Source organism: Eucyclogobius newberryi, unplaced genomic scaffold (assembly GCF_026437365.1).
Source record: "Eucyclogobius newberryi isolate DKJ021-1_F unplaced genomic scaffold, fEucNew1.0.hap1 SCAF_6, whole genome shotgun sequence".
Classification (NCBI taxonomy): Eukaryota; Metazoa; Chordata; class Actinopteri; order Gobiiformes; family Gobiidae; genus Eucyclogobius; species Eucyclogobius newberryi.
The window spans coordinates 17,857,892-17,878,423 of NW_027316278.1; the positions used below are offsets into that span (position 1 = coordinate 17,857,892).

At 39.8% G+C, this 20,532-nt stretch overlaps 1 protein-coding gene across 3 annotated transcripts; it reads left to right on the top strand.

Moving 5' to 3' along the window:
• Positions 1-1,342: 1,342 nt before the first annotated feature.
• Positions 1,343-18,744, top strand: lzts1 (leucine zipper, putative tumor suppressor 1). Of its 3 annotated transcripts, XM_072433378.1 has the most exons (9): positions 1,343-1,523; positions 10,012-10,374; positions 11,018-11,131; positions 13,158-13,311; positions 13,624-14,000; positions 14,072-14,230; positions 14,770-14,901; positions 15,491-15,685; positions 16,560-18,744. In XM_072433378.1, the coding sequence occupies exons 2-9, from the start codon at positions 10,138-10,140 to the stop codon at positions 17,028-17,030; spliced, it is 1,839 nt and encodes a 612-aa protein (XP_072289479.1). In that variant the 5' UTR covers positions 1,343-1,523; positions 10,012-10,137; the 3' UTR covers positions 17,031-18,744. The 3 variants fall into 3 exon arrangements, with proteins under 3 accessions (XP_072289479.1, XP_072289480.1, XP_072289481.1); XM_072433379.1 differs by lacking the exon at positions 11,018-11,131; XM_072433380.1 differs by lacking the exon at positions 10,012-10,374.
• Positions 18,745-20,532: the final 1,788 nt, after the last annotated feature.

Consider the following 20,532-nt stretch of genomic DNA (forward strand, 5'->3'; position numbering starts at 1 on the left):
TTTGGATGAAGAAAAGTTTACTTCTAAACAACAAAAAGTTTACTGTCTGGAAGCGGTTCTGAGAGTATATTTGTATCATTCAGAGAACATTTATGGTTTGTTTTTATAGTTTCTGGGTATAAAGCCATCCTTTAAAACTTGCATTTAAACTTAGGCCAAATGTGCTGAAATGCCCCTTAGTGCCAAGCTGACACAAATAAGTTTTGATGATAAATATAATTTTAAGATGCTGATTGAATATAATTTTCTAAAATAAAAGAGAGAATATAATTGTAGGACAATTGGAACTCTGAGAGCTGTTGGCAGCTGCATTATGTCTAAAACAGCAAGGCTAACATCATACTTCCATTGAGTGTGAAAAAGACAAAGCATTGTGATTCACTGATTATCATACAATGCTTGTCAGCACTTAAAAGGCATATAGGAATGAAGAAGAGACTGAAAGTGGAAAATAAAAAGTAAAAGGTTAAGCAAATCATGGTGCATTTGAAAGACATTGAAACGAGGAGCAAACACAGGCAGGTAAACACTTGTCAAAGGAACTGGTAACTTACCTTTTATTCCATTCTTCTGTTGCATAAATTAAACAGCCTGTCCTTTGATCCCTTCACATCTTTTTTGGGTTCAGGTGTCTGCTGTTGTGTCCTTGGGCAACTCACATGGGTGTCTGTGGTGTATAACTGTGAATGTGAGGTACCGTATAGTGCCCAAGGAAATAGAAAAGCACTATTATTACTGTGATTTATTTATTTATTATAAAAATGAGTCATATTTGGTCATTTGTCATAGGGTATAATGTGCTCATGAACACACAAAATATGATCAAATATGTCCATATAACAATCATACATGAATACATATACATATTTATCAAACACATTTTAGCAAAGGATAGCAGTATTCAATTTGGAAATTGTATTTACAAAAATATGACTAGCTTTCACAATTTCATCCTCCTACACTGACATATTTGCAAACCCAAATTCCCAAAGCAAAGCAGTTATTTAGTATTTGTAGTCGGGGGCACACTTACACAGCTTCCTTTGATAACAGTGACTCACATTACTGTTCCTGCACTACATCACGTACAAGGCACATTCATATAAAAGTAGATTATTCCTGTTGGACTGGGGCAAAGAACCGCCCCAGCCATTATCTGCGAATCACAGTATGTGGACATGTACAGGCAAGTGACTCCAGATGAATAACAGGGAACCCAAACCAATACAAAGAGAAATGAGGTGAAAAGTTTTGTGGAAATGAAGAAAGTGCACATGTAAGCTGGAGGAGGAGAGTGTGAAGGGGGAAGTGGGAGGGACAGTGCAGGGAGAGGAAGAGCACGCTTGTCGAGGAATGTGGCAGTTTACTATGGGCGACGAGGCGGACTGACAGGGCTGGACCAGGAGCAGTGAGCTGGAACTTTAGACCATTTGGACTGCTCTACATCGCACACTGGCCTGTTCACTGTGATCTCTGCAGCCTGGGAATACAACAGGACTGCAACTGGCTGATGGGACATGGAGGTGAGTCAACTAAAGGGCAATCTTAGTTTCGCTAGGCTTAGTTTGACAAAAGGCTAATTGGTGTACTGTGGGATTCAAGCAAGCAATTTAAAAGGAAACAAGTGTCTAAAAGAGTAGGGCAAATACATGGTTTCTTTTTTTATAACCGGATTTCTACAATTAAATGTATTTGTTCCAATTAAAAACGGAATTGTCTTTCAATGTGGCTTGTTCAAATACACCTCCTGATATCTAGCTTGTGATGGCCTTAACACTATTGTCACTCAGAGCATGACAAAGGCAAACCAAGAGGAAAAGTGTGGGGGGAAATGTAGATGGCATGGGCCTGTGTTTGAGTGCATTTAAAATAAAAGCAACAATGTATCTGAAGTTTTCCTATGACAGTTCCAAGCTTGGAAAATAAAAAAAGTTTGTATAGACTTCCAAGAAAAGAAGTAACCTGAAACCAAGAGACACAATTTATTAAAATATATTTAGTAAAAGTATTGTGAGTCATGGCGCATTTAATGGTTTGGCACCTTCACCAGACAAACTACTGTTTTTATGTCTGAATAACTGCCTAGGAATTACACTGTGCAAAACAATTCTGGGAAATAAGCAGCATTTTGACTAAAAATGGTGGTTAGAAGAAACAAGGAATCACATGTGTCCATCCTGATACAGCTAACTCTGTCCAAACTTGCTATTCTGCTTAATTAATGGCAACAAAATAATGTCTGAAGGGTATAATTTGGCCCTTAACAGCCACTGTACTGGAGACACACCTGGGAACATGCAGCCGCTGGGCCAATGTCAAACATTGTGTTGGTGACAGAGTCAAAGGGAAGTGGCAGGCACCTGTTTAGACACGCTCACCAATGCTGTTGTGGGAAATATTTTGATTGAACGTCATGATGGATTAAGTTACAAGTAAAAGGTCTTGTTGTTTATCCGGTTAGTCCCAAACCATAGTTTTGTAACATTACATGTTTGTATATATTTTTAATGAAGATTTTATGCATATAATGCATCTGTTTACATTGTCAGAGGACTTGTAATTTGGATCTGGCCACATGTATCTCTGAGGTCAGGTCATACATATTTTTTTCCCAAATGATATGATATGGATCTTTGAAAGTTAACTCATTGTGTCTTCCTCCCACACACACACACACACACACACACACACACACAGACACGCACACACACACACACACACACACACAGACACACACAGACACACACACACACACACGCACACGCACACGCACACACACACACACACAGACACGCACACACACACACACACACACACAGACACACACACACACACACACAGACACGCACACACACACACACACACAGACACGCACACACACACACACGCACGCACACACACACACACACACACAGACACGCACACACACACACACACACACACAGACACACACACACAGACACACACACACACACACAGACACGCACACACACACACACACACAGACACGCACACACACACACACGCACGCACACACACACACACACACACAGACACGCACACACACACACACACACACACAGACACACACACACAGACACACACACACACACACAGACAGACACACACACACAGCCTGACAGCCTTATCTCAGTCTTCAGCTTGCCAGGTCAATGGGCAAACTCTTCATATTCACACCTACCTGTGTGCATGTCATCTCATATCAAAAAGACTAGGGTCTGACAACCAAAGAGAGACAAATGTGTCAAAGACAGATGAGGATGTGTGGGTGGTGTTGTTACACAGACATGAATCTGGTTTACAAGGTAAAACATAGAGGTTTTGTCATAACTGCACCGCTTCAAACCCCTGGCTTAAGTAGACAACAGAAGTACATCAAACCTGAGGACATGAAGTACACATGCAACACACAGGTCTAAAGAAGAAACATGTGACACACTATTTCAGGGTTATCTGAATGTATGTGTCTCTCTTCTGCATGTGGGTGGCAGTGACAAAGGTAAAGAAAACAGCTATATTAATATTATATATAACACACACGCACATGCTTTTACAGCTGCCTTTTTGGGAGATAAAAGCTTTATATGAATATTTGATGACTTTAGACCAGCCCAACAATGACTGACCTCCATAAAGTGATGAAGCTCTCACAGTCTCGTACTGACAAATGTTTGTCTCGATAGGAATAATATGAGATTTCTAAAATTTAATTTCACTGCTCCTTAAATTTATAAGCATTCATTTGAATTCTTGTCACAGCGCTAAAGGCCCATTTAGACTCCATTAAAAATACATTTCCTCTATGCTCTAACTGCCAAGGTTATGCAAATGCATGTACTACAGAAATAGTAGCTGGCTGTATGGCAATAAAAGGCCAAAGCGCCAAGCAGCGTCCTTATCTGTGCAGTCCTGACGAGGTTGACCTAACGTCTCATTCGGATGCACATGCTATTAAATGAATACAATCTAATTTCACTGGGGGCCTCCTCACTAAAAGCTTGCCCCTTGTCAAAGACGAGGCTGCCCGTGGAAGATATGAAATTATCTATTAATGAATATTTTAGACTGTGGAAGGATTTTTATCAGCACTGTACAAAGGACACTATTTGTTGGTAAATATTTGTTATCTAACGTAGCAAATAAACCATATTTTTTCATTCATATTTGAACTACAGGGACTAACACAACAACTAAACTCCATTATGAAAAATTGACTTGAATTAAAAGAGAGGTTGAATAAACAAAACATTTCATAAATAGATTTCTGTTAAAGTTACGCACAATATTTTCCTTTATTCAAATTGCCAAGTTACAAATGTATCAATTAGATGCTAAGATGCAACTTAAAAGCATTGATATGTTACATTGTTGTCACTAGCCAATGTTGGTTGAAAAGGCATCGACCAGTGTGTTTATTCTAACTAGAGCAGGCATGTCCAAACTAGGGCCCGGGGGCCAAATGCGGCCCCGTAAACCAAACATTTTTGTTGGCCCTCCAGCTTCCTGCTATGATGGCCCAAACTTCAAAAAGTAGTACTTTACTGATGGCAAACTGATGTTATACCAACCTTATATTAATATTCTAGGTATAATTAAAGGTGTGGAGGCTCATCGCAATGACATCAAATGCAAAATTTCAAATGATTCACTTTGTCATTCAACAAATTCGACATTGTCAAGTTGTTTGTGGCCCTCTGCCCCGTTTAAGTTTCAAAATGCGGCCCTTGGTGAAAAAGGTTTGGACACCCCTGAACTAGAGGATCACCCCAGAGTAAATCATTATATTTCTTAATGTTTGATTGCTTGTTTGTTCATATCTCAGTGCCTATTTTCAACACACTTCTGTCAGTCTGAGCCTGGTATTCCATCTCCTCATTCTATGGCAGAAATGAATGTCTGGTATTCAGCTCTTCTGCTCCCAAGCCCTATTCAATCGCTTTTACAATGCACTAAAAAGATAATTTAGCTCCCACTGGCCCCGTACTGTGAGCACAGCTCTGTGTGCGGCTGGTCAGTGAGAGCAGAGGTAGAGATAGATGTCTGTCAGTATCCAACACAGAGAGAGAGATGGAGTGAGCAAGAGAGAGAGAGAGAGAGAGAGAGAGAGAGAGATGGAGGGAGAGAGAGAGAGATGGAGGGAGAGAGCGATGGAGGGAGAGAGAGAGAGAGAGAGAGAGAGAAAGAGAGAGAGAGAGAGAGAGAGTTTAGAAGAGGAGAGGGAGAGTGTAAGACTTTGTAAAATATCTTCGGAAGAGGAAGATTTAATAAAAGTGAATTTGTGGAGCTTTTCATTCAAATTCTATCAATCATATAAATTACGAACAACTACCAAGTGCCATATTTTTGCATGGCAGCACTAGAAATACAGCTTCAAGCCTCGGTGTACTTGTAATAAAATGTATTTCTAAAACGTTAAATATTAGAGGGAATACATCACTTCTCTCTGTGATTGTTAATCCTTCATTTGCAGGTAACGTTCACAGGTATTTCACTTTTCACTTTAATTGGAGAGTTGCATTTCACCATGTCACACCTGGGATAATGGGATGTGTCTGCTCTGCTGCATCACAGCATCAGTACTGAGAGAGCAGAGCACACATTTTGTATAAGGGACCATCAGTGTGAAAGGGCATCGAGATGGATTTCAAACTCATCTGCGTTTGCTGGTGGCTGTGCTTCCCTTGCATCTGCAGGATAAGATTTGTGAACGTTCAAATTGTTAAATGATTGCACTGTCCTCTGCAGTATTTATTATATAACTGAGTGTGACTGGGTGTTTGCACTATCCAGTAATGCCCATGCTCTTACAAGCTACATTTGCTTTTTCTGTAGAACACCAGGAAGAGTCCATGCGTTCACGATGAATATAATGTTCTATCTGTCATCAACATAAGACTAATGAACTATGAGCTGATGCAATTTTTACTGCACACAGAGCAGGAACAATACCAGAGTTTGCTGGTGGCTGGAACACTAGTGATTTCTTGTTTGAAGATATCCCAAAGGTATTTAGATGTTAGAGACCCAGTAGGATATATTGGCTGCAGAGGGGCATTGTGGGAAATTAAAATTGATGTAATTGATGCGTTATTTTCTTGCCTTGCTTCAATTTTGCTTTTAAAAATGTGTTCATTTGTTAAATCATGTACATTAAGAACTCATTTGAAACTACTGAAAAATAATCTTACTCAACGACTGAAAAAATACAGTAACTCTGGCAACATAGAGAAAATACATAATTTCTATACGTTAGTTCAGATGTAGTAAAGGCTTGATTTTGAAGGTTCTATCACTAAAAATATCTACTAACCTTAAGGGTTTTGGACCATCTGAAACAAGGTTTTTGTTTTATATATGTATTTATATCATAACAATGGACAATAAGCAGTCCTGAACTGACCCAAATAAACAGTGCTATTGAACCTGATGGATTACACGTGCATCTGTTGAAAATTACCATACAGACAGTGAGATTTAACGCGGAGCCATCTGTCCGCGTGGCATTGTGGACAAAGTACAGTGTGACGGAGGAGACTTTCACGGTCATTGTTGAGACAGGTATTAATCCCAGGCCGCTGTAGCACGCTGCTGCCTTGCTCTGGCTGGGGTAATGGATTGGCCATGGCCCTGGTTGAGTCTGCCTGTCTGCATTTGGACATGTTATGGGGGAGATGAGAGAGAATGGGGGTGTTATGTCAAACTGTTGTTGGGATAAGTATCGGGAGGTCAACTGGGGCCTGGCACAAACCCTCTCCTACGCATTCTTTGTCCAGACACTATAAAACACACAAAATCCTGCTTATTCAACCTATTGATGAAACATTCTGAAGAAAGAGTTGACAGCGTCATTGTTTTAAAGTTGAATAAACCTGTGGACTTGCAGCGGATTATGGTTGGTCATATAAATGATTCTCAAAGTAGGTCGAGAGCAGAAGTCTGATGCAACATGATGCAAACTGTGGAGCAACCATGTGTTCACTTAGATCATAGGTAATTTGAGGAGGAGAAATATAACGATATCTTGTTTCCAGGTTACATGTTACATGTTGAAAAACTGCCCAGTGATTAATAGTAAATAACATTTATTCAAGAAAATAAAATAAATAAAAACATATTCTTCATATTGGAGCAAAAGTCAGGAGCTTTTTGAGCAGGTAGAATAAAGAGTTTGAGAGGGACATCTAGTATAAAACATATATGTAATAATTAAATGGTAGTATTTATTTATCAGGGGAATAGACAGGGGGGTCAATTGTCCCAAGGGTCTCAGGGGCCCAGAATTGGACCCTCCTCCAATTAATTTCTGTTAGAGGGGGGCCCATGTGAGGCTTCTTGCCCTGGGCTACCAAATTTCTGTTGACGTGTTATTTTATTTGGTGATCACAGTACTACTTTTAGTTGAGTGTACACTTCGAATACACCTCGTCCATCTCTATTAGTGGTAGTAAAAGCCCTTAAGACCCTTTTCTATCATCCCTCTGTATATCTCCTTGTCCTGACCTGCCTGTGTTTCATCCAAAGGTGTTTTGTCATCTGCCTTACCAAAGGGTGTTAGTGAGTCCACACCACAACAGCAGAACGGGACAAGCCGGCAGTCATTTATTTAATACTCCAATATGGTGCTGGCCTGTTCGTGGAGGACAAAAGATGCAAACAAAAAAGCACAAAAACGCGGCACACTTCACCAGACAAAGGGTGAAAGCTGAGATGTAGTGCTGTTTGCTCTGAGGGTGGGTGCAGGGCAAGGATAGATGGATTGGGGAAGGGGGAGTGAATGAATGCTTATTATGCAGTTAGTCGATGCACAGGGGGAGATAGTGCAGAACAGGGGTGCGAGGGAAGTGTCAGATCTTTTGTCAAGGCCGCCAGTTAATCACATGAGCGGCACACGTCGGTTGTATGGGGAGCACATGCTGAGCACCGGGTCCCTGGAGGTTGAGGAGGTGGGCGGGGCCTAAGGCGGGGGTCCCGAAAACGCACCCCCATGTACACACAGTCACATTTATGTCAGTTATAATGCAACGCTGGTAGAAGAAAGCAGAGGGACCAACCCCTTTATAACAGTTTTGTCCCAGGTTATAGTGACAGTGCAAGCTCGCTCTGGCGCTGGTGCAGTTGTGTGTATACCTGGAATAAATGAGACCACTGAGGCCTTGTGGAAGATGGATGCTTAATGGGAGGAAGCAGTAAGTAAAATCTATTGTTTCATTACTTCAGCCAGTGTCAGAGGGAAATGCTAATATCGGTGAATGATAGTGAAGTTTGTGATTTAGCTTTTGGCTTGAAACACCAGTCCAAAGGCACAAAGATGCCATTTGATTTAAGTAAACATTAACCATCTACCTTCATTAATTATTCAGGGGACCTATATATAATAAACATCTTGCTCTTATTTTGTATCATTAAAAAAAGTGTCTGGTACAACTAATAAAGAGGGTATCCAAATATTACCAAGGAGAGCTACGCTGCGATATTTGCAAATCTATCACCATATTATAAACTAGTGCAATAATGGTATGGTCCTCCGTGTGATAGACTAAAGTAATTAGAGCACCTGAGCATTTACCCCCTAACTAGATAAATTGGTTTACAAGAAACAGTTTTCCTGTAACTTTGAAGCACCACAAGCACATTTTCATCATAATGTTCACAAGGCAGTGCTTTCCTGTCTATGCATTTTCTCCTGTATTCATGTTGCTCATTCAGTGTCTTCAGCCTATTATTTCCCTGTCATGAATCCTATCTTCTACACGTCTCCTCTCGCTTATCATCATTTTGCCCCAATGGAAAGTGACAGTCTTGATTCACTCTCGTTCTCTGTTTTCTGCTTCCCAGACATTGACGTTTATGTGTTTCTTACAACAAGCACTCAAGAAGAATCAATTATAGCTGGAGTTATGAGAACACATCCTTCAAAATAAGTTTAGAGTGCTTTGTTGCCAGAGCCATTATATAAAGCTTAAATACAGGGGACCAGGTGGTTAGGGGAGCCCACAGTGAAATGGTGGAAACTGCGGGGAGGACATTTCCCCAGTGGATTACATATCATACTAATGTAGCATCTGGGGCCCTTAAAGTAGACAATGCAAAACAGCCACACACAGAGAACTAGGAGCAAAGACACAAATTAGTCACAGCTAATATTTTACCCTTAAATTATAATGACATTTAGTTTCACAAATGTTGTTACTTAAGCGTAATAAATGTGTAATGTTATTTGAACAATGATGTGGAACAGTGTCTGAATTCAGGACTGGTCAATTCATTCAGATAAAGTCATGTCTAATTATCAATTATATGTTGTTGTTGTTGTTGTTGTTGTTGTTGCTGTTGTTGTTGTTGTTGTTGTTGTTGTTGTTGTTGTTGTTGTTGTTTTTAAATCCAGAAGTCTTCAGCCAATCCTCTATCAGTAAAAGTGTGGGGTTTGGAGGAAAGTTTGAACTTTCAAGGAAGAAATTGAAAAATATTTGTGTTGAATGGTACTGATTAAAAGTTTGTATTGTTTATGTTGAGTATATCAATACTGAAAGCAATTTTTATTTAGTTTTTGTAACTAAACTAAATTTGTAATTTTATTGTTGCATGTCAGTAATCAAATTCATATCACAAAATGTATTCTTAATCAGGTATGGTTAAAACCGCTTGAGAGAAGTTTACTGTTGTAATGTTGATCATTGTCAGCAGAAGAATAAAATTCCCCATCTTCATGTCAGGGGTGTCTGAGCTTAGAGCCTCTGCGCCTGTCCCAAGCAGCTCTTGCTCTTGTTTTTAGCAGACTGTAAGGAGTCTACTTGTGAGAGGAGAGCTTCTCAAAGGGTTATTTGTCAAATTCAACAGTGAGCTATAAATCTAGCCTCACAAAGCCAGGCAGAGCTCCAAAGAAATACAGCTTGTTTGTTTTGCTAATGTGGACAACCCTTACTCCACAAAACATGTCTGGACTGAGTTACTGCTCCTTCATACAGTGTTGTGTGTTGTTTCTTTATGCAGATGAAGAGGCTGACAGCACTACACTTGGGTCAGGAGGATTGTGTTTGCTTCACTTGAGTGGACCACCAGGACTTCCTCTGGCCCCCACCCCAGCACTGCCCCACCATCACTGATGCCTGCGGGACAATGGGCAGCGTGAGCAGCCTAGTCACGGGCAACCACAGCCTCAACGCAGCCAAGCATTGCAGAGCTTCAGGCCAACCCAGGCGGAAGCAGTCGAGCAGCAGTGAGCAGAGGAAGAGTGGAGGGTGCAGCCTGGACGACCTGCTCAAGTGTAGCTTTAGTCCTGGTTCCTCCTCCTATCCCACTAAAGGCCTGTCCCATTCTCGATCAGGACGCAGTGAGGACTTCTTCTATATTAAGGTATGTTATGTTTGAACCGTTTTGAACCATGGCCTTTTATTGACATATACAAAGAAAGTACATGAAAAATGCAGGTTCATAACCTTTCAATTTCCACCTGACAAAAATACATGAAAATAATAGGTAAATGACCTCCTGAGCCTTTAAGAACAAGTCTAAAAACACCTGGAGTAGTGAAAACTAATTCTGATGGGCACTAGTGCAGGGTATTTTGTAGGAATAACAAAATGGGTCCATATAACCACTTTTATCAGACAAATGTCTGACGTACGGTGCCAATTTAATGCTAGCCATAGACATTTTATAAGGGAATACTTTGGCACTAGTAAGATGCCCAAATTATGTATGTGCTCTTTATGAACATAATATTGAGAACATTTAGATGAATACTAAACAGTTTTAAACGTGTACATTTACATCAACATACAGACTCACTCACTTATTGGTTGGAATACATGTCAATCACTTTTTGGAGGTGCGGTGAACAAAATTTGTTATCAATTAATCAATTAATTATCAACAGACAATATTAGGATATTAAATGTGACCACAATGAAATGTGTATGTGGCAAGCCATGCAGAAATTGAAATGTTGTATCACGGAGCTGTTTTCTATAAATAGTGTGTTGTTTTCTGTTTCAAGGTAGGCCAGAAGTCACGGTCAATGCAGCACAGAGGATCAGCCATGGAGGATAGTGATTCAAACACAGATGAAGAGATGCCCCCAAAACTGCTGAACAAGACTCTGGCAAACAAGGTTATTAAACACTGTTCCTTTTGTCATGTTCAAACAACCATGGTGTGCATTTTAGAGTCATTAGAATAGCTTCTTCAGACTAAAGCAACAGTACTGGTTTGTTTTTATGAGCCCAATGATACAAAATAAAATTGACCTACCTACCTCAAGATTAATACACAAATTAAGTCTTACAAAATGTATATTAAGTGTACATTTTGTATAGACTTGGCCAGTCACCATAACATATTTATTACATTGAAGATACATTTTTTACACTGACACATTAACTCTTCTTTATAACCCCAGTAAACCCTTTTATAAATGACAATTTGAGCTGGAATAAATACATTGCCCAATGAAAGTAGTGAGTACTTGTATCTGTAACCGGTAATGTATGTTACAAATACTACAAAGAAAGGTTAAATATTGTTCATCTGACATTGAAGGTCAAGTAATTTATGTAACATAGGTATTTTTTTATTCAAACCTGCGCCTACATTTCTGTATATATATATATATATATATATATATATATATATATATATATATATATATATATATATATATATATATATATATATATACACACACACATATATACACTTGAAGGCCAAATTTCTCTGTTGTTGCACTTTTCACTTCAGAAAAGTGTAAACTGACGCACACAAAACCTGCTTCTTACCCATCTTTGAACAGACTTGAGCCGTGGCCAGCGAATGGCAAACAGCCACTCAAAGATTTAGTTTGTTCGTTACAGACAAATCCTATCAGATATACTGAGCCAAACGTAGTCTCCTTCAATGCATCCTAATTCCTCAGGGGCAAGAGAAGGGAAGAGGAAGCAACTTCAGAGAGAACAGGTCAGAGCGAGGTATATGGGGCGAAAACAGGAGAAGCAGTGTACGTCCCAGTCATGAAGTCAGGAAGGAGGAATGCTGAGCTCACAAGCTTTAGCTCCAACACTTCAGCAGTAGCTCATATTATTAATATCATAGAGAGGGGCTATTCATCTTCCCTCAGACAGCGAGAGGAGGGGAGCTGTGGGGAGGAGCCAGAGGGGGGCAGAGGAGGTACAGTCAGTGCTGTCCTGGACAGCACAGATGGGACAAGCGCAGTATACGTTTATCTGTGGTGAGTTATCCCCAATCGAATGAACTCACACCACATTCAGGCACAACTTCATGACCACGTGACAATTGCTGGTTGTATTATAGCCACATGTGGGCTTAAAGGGGACATATTATGCTTTTTTTCCATGCACAAGAACATAAGTAGATGATAATTTCACTGTAACAAGCAGCGGATTGTAATTTACATGTGTTTAGTTTTGTGGTGTACTGTAGTTATGTGACATTTTAGAACCACATCACTCCAAGGCTTCATTTTTCAAATACTGTAATCACAATTAAATACAGAGCACTGAGCGTTTTCTGATATGCAGGACAATACAGGAGTACTCAAGCATGCTTGAGTCAATCAATCCAAATAAAACCTTGAGTAAACTAATGATGAGGAAATATAACTGTAAAAAGGTAAATGCTCATTAAAGCTGATTTTGCGCAATCAATTTAATGCACGCTATATTCTGACAACAAACTGTACCTACCATGATAATTACATTTTGATTAAAGTTATTATAAAGTACTTTATACAGTAGTTGTGTGACAAAATTGTATTGTTGACAGTGCGACTGAGTTGACTGATGTTGTAGGGGGTAAAAGTATAATTTTTCATTTGCTGTCACAGTTTAAAACTTGTGGTCATAATGCATAATGTCACGGCTGATGATGAGTGTAAATTCATTTTTGACAGGAGTTCTTCTACAGTATACTTTAAAATACTGCATTTGACAGTTCCCCTTGTAAAGCAATCCAGTGGATGTGTCTGCTTCTGACATGATTGGATGAAAGAGAACTAGCCATACACTGTAAAGATTTTCCGTATATAAAAATAGTAAATCCTTGTGGAAATACAGGCTTTTGGTACTACACTAATATTTACTTTTACAAGAGTGCCGCTCACTATGTGCCTCTGTTGCTCGTAGACATCCACTGAGCAGCTACTGGTCTGTGCTTTCACGCCTGTTGTGCCCAAGAACACAACCTCCTCAGAGACAGGCCACAAAAGCCTGGACCACATCCTCGGATCCAAGGAGAAAACATGCCCAGATATCATTCAAAGGACCGAAAACCTCTCTGGTATAGTCACTATTTTACTACAAATAATGTCTGCAAAATTTAAATGTAACTAGACTGATAGACTGATTTGCCACTTTGCAAAAAGTAATAACTAAGTTTGATGACTGCAAAAAACATCTATAACTGGCAACATTTTTGTGAATTTTCTGTATGATTCAAATGCTCCATAAATTAAGCTGTTCTTTGAGCAATTTACTATATTTATATATGCTATGCGCAATTATTTTGTGACATGTGGTGCCATCAAATTTGCCCGGAAATAGAAATATATGTACTTTCTTGTAGTCTCTCACCAACATTAATATTTCGCAGGGACCCTCTCAGACTCAGGTCGAAACTCCATGTCCTCCCTGCCCACCCACAGCACGGGTGACAGTCTGGGCCCCAGCTCACACTGGGACAGTGGCTCACCCGCTGCACACAGCCTCAGTAAGGGTCTCCTCCCCACATTTCCCTCATGGCTTAATGGGATTAATGTTAGCCCAGAGTCGCGTTACTCTCCTGCCTTTAATAGCCCTGTGTCCAAGGCTAATGTTAATGCTAACGGCTCCCTGTGCTCGGGAGAGAAGTCCAGTCCTCTGAGTGAAACCACAGGTGGGATTCGATCGCCCATTACTGTAGACGACTCGCTGATTGAACATTTGGAGCACCGACTTCTGGAGAGAGAGAGTGAACTGCAAAGGCTACAGGTATCATACAATCATTGCCTCCCCAATCAGAAATACAGTTTTTTAACAGAGCTTTTGCAACTTTCAAACAGGTGAGTTTTGAAGAGAAAGGAGCCGAAGCCTGTCAGCGCTTTGAAGAGAGACACAGACACTGCGCGAATGAGATTGAAGGCTTGAAGCAGCAGTGTAGGCTACAGCAGACGCCCAGCAGAAGTCCACAGGGCCTGCAGCTGCAGGTCAACAAGCTACAGGTCAGTCCATCTTCACCATCGCCTTCTCTTTAGATCAGAGGCAAAACTGCTGAGCGAAGGCCATAGACAGGTGATCAATACAGTGAATCATTCAGATTTGGTGCATTGAACAGGTTTGACTGACCCACCACATCTTTATTTGTTCTGCAGCAAAATGTGTTTTGTTTAGGTTATGAATGTAGAGATTTTCCAACCTGTACTATTTATGGTTGGCCCCTCAGCCATAGTCTAGACATCAGGCATTAGATTGTATTTATTTCACCGTTAAAGGGTTTAGTAAAAAAAACATTTCTTACTGAAAATAATAAATGAAGTCAGAAAAATGTTCAGAAGAATCCATATTTATTTTCAAGTAAACAAGCACCATAGTTCAATCCAAGCTCCGATAAGAGCACATTCACAGGAATCACAAAATCAATACATAGTTTTATAAATTATGATGGCTCATGATGTTTATGATCTCAGTTTGAGTACAAAAAAACATTATAAGACGGGAACTGTTTGAAAGATCTGATTTTGTATGATTTTGTCTTCTGTAGGAAGAAAAACAGAGACTTGAGTATCATGTGCTTGGATTGACCCAAGAAAAAGAACAAATCGAAATGAGACTGCGGGAGTACGAGACTCAAAATACAGCACTGGCGCCCACGCTGGAGGAAATTCGATGGGAGGTAGTTACTTTTAGGAACTTTTAGCAATTCTTTTAACATTCACAAAAAGAACAAAAGATAAAGTCAAAATGAAACATTTCCCATGTAATCATTTAGTTCTCACTATTTGCATTTTAGGATGGTTTAAAACTAATGAAGTACTAATTATGCAAGTATATTCTGGAGAGTGAAAATGTAGAGTTATGCCTGGCTTTGCGCTAAAAATAAAACTGTATGAAATGTGTTAAAACATGACAAGCATCACAGCCCTTTTCACACACTAGCTTCAAGCACTCAAAAGTAATTAATACAAATTTCACAGAGCAATGAAGCAATAAAATAGAAGAAGACACTGCAGAAGTTAGCTATGCAAGATATTAAGATTCTAAAACTGAGGTGTAAAAGTCAGAACACTTGGCAGAGGATTGCTGACATGAATTATAGATGTAAAATTTCCTTTAGATATAGCATACTGATGTATAAAAATGTCCGCATTCCCGCAAAAGCCTACCACCAAATCGAATGTACTGACTAGACTAGAGTATTCAAAATGTTTGTGGAATAACTGGAAGTATTTATTGAACATGTATGTCATTTTTCCTTATGACAGGTTTGCCAAAAGTCAGGCGAGATCTTTCTCTTGAAGCAGCAGCTCAGAGACAGTCAGGCCGATGTGAGCCACAAACTCAGTGAGATCCTAAATCTTCGGGTTACGCTGAAGGACGTCACCGCCAAGATGGAGGCTTTTGAGAAACAGAGCCGAGAGCACGAGGACAAGCTGCACGCACGCACTCGAGAGGCTGAGGTGGGTTTCAGTCAGAAGAGTTAAAAAAAAAATAATGTCTGACCCGCAGGTTTTATTAGAGAGGACAGTTTTGAAATGGGGGTTGAGAGGGGAGGACATGCAGTAAATTGAAATTTAAATTAAAATGTAGATTAGAGTCCTTTCAATGCGGCTGAGACAACCTCCAGATCTTGGTCGAAGCTTCAGGACCTGAGCAGGAGGATTTGACCTGTTGTGTGTATTTGGGTTGATGGAGGAAAGTGGAGGAAGCCCACCTAGAACCAGGAACCTTCCAACTGTGAGGCAAGAGTGCTAGTCACCCAGTGCACAGTGTGGAACATTCCAGGCAAAGCATTATCATCTCCATAGAGACGACCAGAAAAGTTACACAGTACACCTTTATTTCATTACAATTTACATTATATTTTGTTAATCTACTGTATTTTTCCAAAAGCAAAAGTCTTCTATTTTTTTTTACTTATTTCAAAATTTTCAAGGTAAGAAGACAGAGTTAGAACTGACTAATGTGTTGATACCTTACGCATCGTAGCACCGAGAAGCACTCCTTGTAATTAATGCACTTTTAGCTGGTTCTTGAACCATTAAAATAGAAGACATTGCAGTTAGCCATGTGTGACGATATAAAAAATTAACTTGAAGCGTAAATAGAAACAACGGTGTGACATTAAAAAGAAGAGATTGCAGATATTATAATAGGAACTGTCATACATAACTTTAATATTAAGCTAAAAACTGAGGGATAATTCGGATTCCCAGTGTTTTTACTGTGTTTGTAGAAAACCATCTTTTCAAATTCAAGCACAAATTGGCATCATATCAAGAGTAACATTGTATTGTCTGATCAAACATACTTTATTGTGTTTTTGTGTCTCAGGTGTGTCAAAATGAGCTCCAGCGAAAAATAAACGAGGCGAACATACTCAGAGAGAAAGTGTGCCAACTGGAGAATGACATTGAGACTTTAAAACAGGATCTTTCCGAGGCCAAAGAACAAGGGACTCCTCAACAACCCTCCTTCCCTGTCAAGACTGAACCACCCCAATGTCTCCGAGAGGAAGTGGACAATCTCCAACAACAGGTCCAACACGAGAGGGACGCTAAAGACAAACTGTCCGTCCGCTTTGAGCAAGAGAGACAGACGTGGAACAAGGAGAAGGAAAAGGTCATTAAATATCAAAAACAACTGCAGATCAACTACCTACAAATGCACAAAAAGAACAGGGAGCTGGAGAGGAGCCTGAAAGAGGTCTCAGCTGAACTAGAGGCTAAGACTGAACTGCGCACGGACATCCAGTACTGCTCAGGGCTGCAGACCTATGACGACGTTATCGCCACGGAGATTTAACACGGGAGAGTCATAATGGACCATAATGGACAGACTGGTAGAAGTTCACTGGCATTTGAAACTATTATTATTTAAGGTATTTTTTCACTATTTGTACAAGAGAAATGTTGTTCCTGACCAATAGTTTATTATGTATATATTTTTGTATGGCCTGGAAGAAATGCATGAGATCTTCTGGGATACTTTGATGGGCAGTGGCGGAAAGAGTACTGAAAATGTTGTACTCAAGTAAAAGTACATGGCTAAAAACATACTCAATGACAAGTACAAGTACTATTGCCAAATGTTTACCACTCAGAGTAATTACTAGTCACTTATTTAATTACATTTCAGCAGCATTTTAGACTAATCATTTATCAATTCAAAAATGTATAAAACACTGAATTCCGTTCGTTTAAACCACAATTTGCTTATTCTCTGATACAGATTATCAGAGCAGGTGCTGTTTAGAGTGTTGGTCACTATATAAAGGAGCAGATACAGCAGTGAGATAACCCAGAATAGGGCTGACTGGGAACCACTACTCATATGTTTTTTTAAATGTAACTAATACCAGTAATGGTTGGTTTTAAAACTGACACAAAAAAGTTCAATTGCCCTAAAAAACTACTCAAAGTAATGTGAGTATGTAATGAGTTACTTTCCACCCCTGTCTTAGGTGACAGAGGGATTATTGCTGGAGAAGGTCATTATGGGATCAGTGCATCTAACAACAAGTCCTCCCACTCCAAATAAAGAACTCCCTCTTACAAATGAGAGAAAGAATGGAACGTGATCAGCAAATGCACAGCAAGTCTCATCGGATGTATAGTAACCACATAGGTTATATTGCACTAAAATGTTTCATGATTCATCAACATTGTTTTTTATCTGAACATGTATGTCAGTGTGTTACGTTCATGAGGGTTTTGGCCGACCGAGACCTTAGGGACTCACACTCGGCGCTTCTAGTCTGGACCTGTTCCATTGCACCACAAGGGCAAAGTAGTGCAGCGAGAAGCAAAAGTTGAACTATTGCACCCACTTAATGCTTCCAACTCTTATAGAAATCTGCACACTGCACACTCAAAAACGTGTGGCAAACTTGGTAATGAGGCTGCTGCGGTGCGGCAACCCAACCGTTACACGGCATTACCACTGCACGTCTGAGGAGAGTTTTTAAAGGCAGGAAGCTGAACTCGAGGGGTGCCATGAGCATCAGTAGTTTCACCAACCAAAACACAGTGTTTCGCTGCCTGAATGTTCACCCTCGGAAAATATGGATGAGTTTACCGTTGTTATAGAAGGTAGAAATTACTTTGTCATCCCTTAGAAAACACTGTGTTCGAATCATTTAACGATTTCTTGTTGAATACTGTGTGGAAATTCACAATTAAATATGCTCCAAGACAAAAGTAAAGGCAATTCCTGTAAATATGAAAGTGTAATGAAATGAATGAGCGACCGGTCAGACAATGCCACATTTCAAAGGCAGAATTTATGCACATTTTCAAATATGATTGCCACTGATACGTTTTCAAAGCAATCCGCAGCTGGCCTTTTTGTCAATTCCTCATTACAATTCTCTCTTGGACTTAAATAATGAGAGTGTTGTTTTGCTTGCATGTCTAATCATCTCATTTCAGCTCTTTTGATCGCGTTTCCTTCCTTCATATGGCGCGTTGTGGACCGGTCCAGATCAGAACTGAAATCAAATTAAAAAGCCTTTGTGTCATTGTGTGAGCTTCTGTTATTGACATGAAAAGGGGGGAACCGAGAAGAGATATCAGAGGATTCACTGGTTAAACATAAAGACAAGAACAAAGCGTGTTGAGGGAAGGTAGGTGCCATCACACAAACAATATTAGACTATGTAATTATAGACTATGGACAGCGTAACAGAATATTAAATTCAAATGAAATGTAAAAAGACTGTGGGCTGAAAACGAAGTCTACTTTTCAAGATACACCTTTAGAACAAAGCACTTATCTAAACTGTCTCTGAAAATGGTGTGGAGACTTGCCTATCATAGCAGCAAAACCCAGAATAGAGTTCAGAAAGTGATTCCTAGATACCAAGTTTTAGAATGATCTTTATCTAAATGAGATCTAATATTATCTTGTGTTGAAAATAATATGACGTTTTTTCTTGTTATTGTGGTATTGCGTATCGAGCCTTTTCCTTGTAATGTGACAACATAACGTAGTGATTTTTCAACTTCCAAATTTCCAAAGAACTAAATAGGACTCAGTGAGCTTCGCAAACCATTGCATTGTGCTTAAGTTACCTTTACACAGGGTTTATATGTAAATGTAATTATAGTTTTGGAACATATTGTCCCCTGATGTGGATCTTGTGTATGACCTGAGCTGAACATACAGAGTATTGGACAAGCAGATGTCTTGGTGTGATTGAACAGCAGTTAGGCAGCCTCCAGAAGATACTGGTGATAATTTATCCCTGGCCTGCAGTGACTCGATAATAAAGCTCTCATATCCTGCTGTGATTCCCTTGATCGGCTGGCAGTCTCACACAAAAGGCTGTGAATTCATTAGAAACGCTGGACCACATATGCAGACCTTGACAACATGAAAAAGCTTCTATTTTATATTCAAGCATAACATTGAAAATACATATTCCTCATATTGAATTATGATACAAATACATTCCACTTACAAATAGGGAGCATTTTATGATGACCCACTCTCACCTCTTGCAACATTGTAGTAAATATTGTATAAATAATAGAGAAGTCAGAAACAATGTTTATTTCTACCATGGCCTCATTATTCATTATGCATTTGTACGCTGAAATGTGCATACCAGCCATACCCCTAAGCAATTAGTTGGTTCCAAATATCAGGGGGCTAGTTATTCAAGCATGTATTTCATATTTTATTGGTTTATTCAAAGGCTTGCATGCAGGACCAAACGATAGAAAAACACAGCCTGGGCAAATCCCCCAGTTCCTCAACAGTCAGCAAAGTAATTGGGTGGGAGTCCCAGAGGATCCATTCTGCTGGACCCTTTGCAGCGCACACAAGAAGCAGAGGAGAAGGTAGACAGGAGCTGGTGATTGTGTTCCAATGCGGAGTGTATGAGTGCAGGAGAGGCAGGGTTTGTGTGATTTTTGTGTGAATAGAATAGGCCTGCAGTCTTTGGAGAATCATTGGTTGACTGGGAAACCATCTGGACCCCAACCCCCCAGCTGCGTGGAGCCCCCAGTAGCCAATTTCTATAGGGATGTCAAATCCTGCTCAGTTCAGGTGGGTGGAGCGCTGTGTTGGTGTACGGGTGGTGGATGTCTGACAGAATGCCAGTGGAAACCTCTATTGCTTAAAAGTGGTTAATTAACTTTTGCATGAAAAGCCTTCCCTTGTCAGTTATTCATTGCTGTCCAACTCCTTTGTTTTAAAGCCTTGCCAAGATTATGCTTGTGAAATGAAAATCAGCATATTCATTTATAATTAGCTGATAATGCAAAATGTGGACCAAATCCTATCCCTTAAATACGATATAATA

What these genes read in the sequence shown, in the direction of transcription:
- lzts1 (XM_072433378.1), top strand. Translation starts at nt 10,138, where the DNA reads ATGGGCAGCGTGAGCAGCCTAGTCACGGGCAACCACAGCCTCAACGCA. An exon ending in AGGACTTCTTCTATATTAAG is followed by an intron (nt 10,375 to 11,017) that starts GTATGTTATGTT and finishes TTCTGTTTCAAG; the next exon opens with GTAGGCCAGAAGTCACGGTC. An exon ending in CACGCACTCGAGAGGCTGAG is followed by an intron (nt 15,686 to 16,559) that starts GTGGGTTTCAGT and finishes TTTGTGTCTCAG; the next exon opens with GTGTGTCAAAATGAGCTCCA.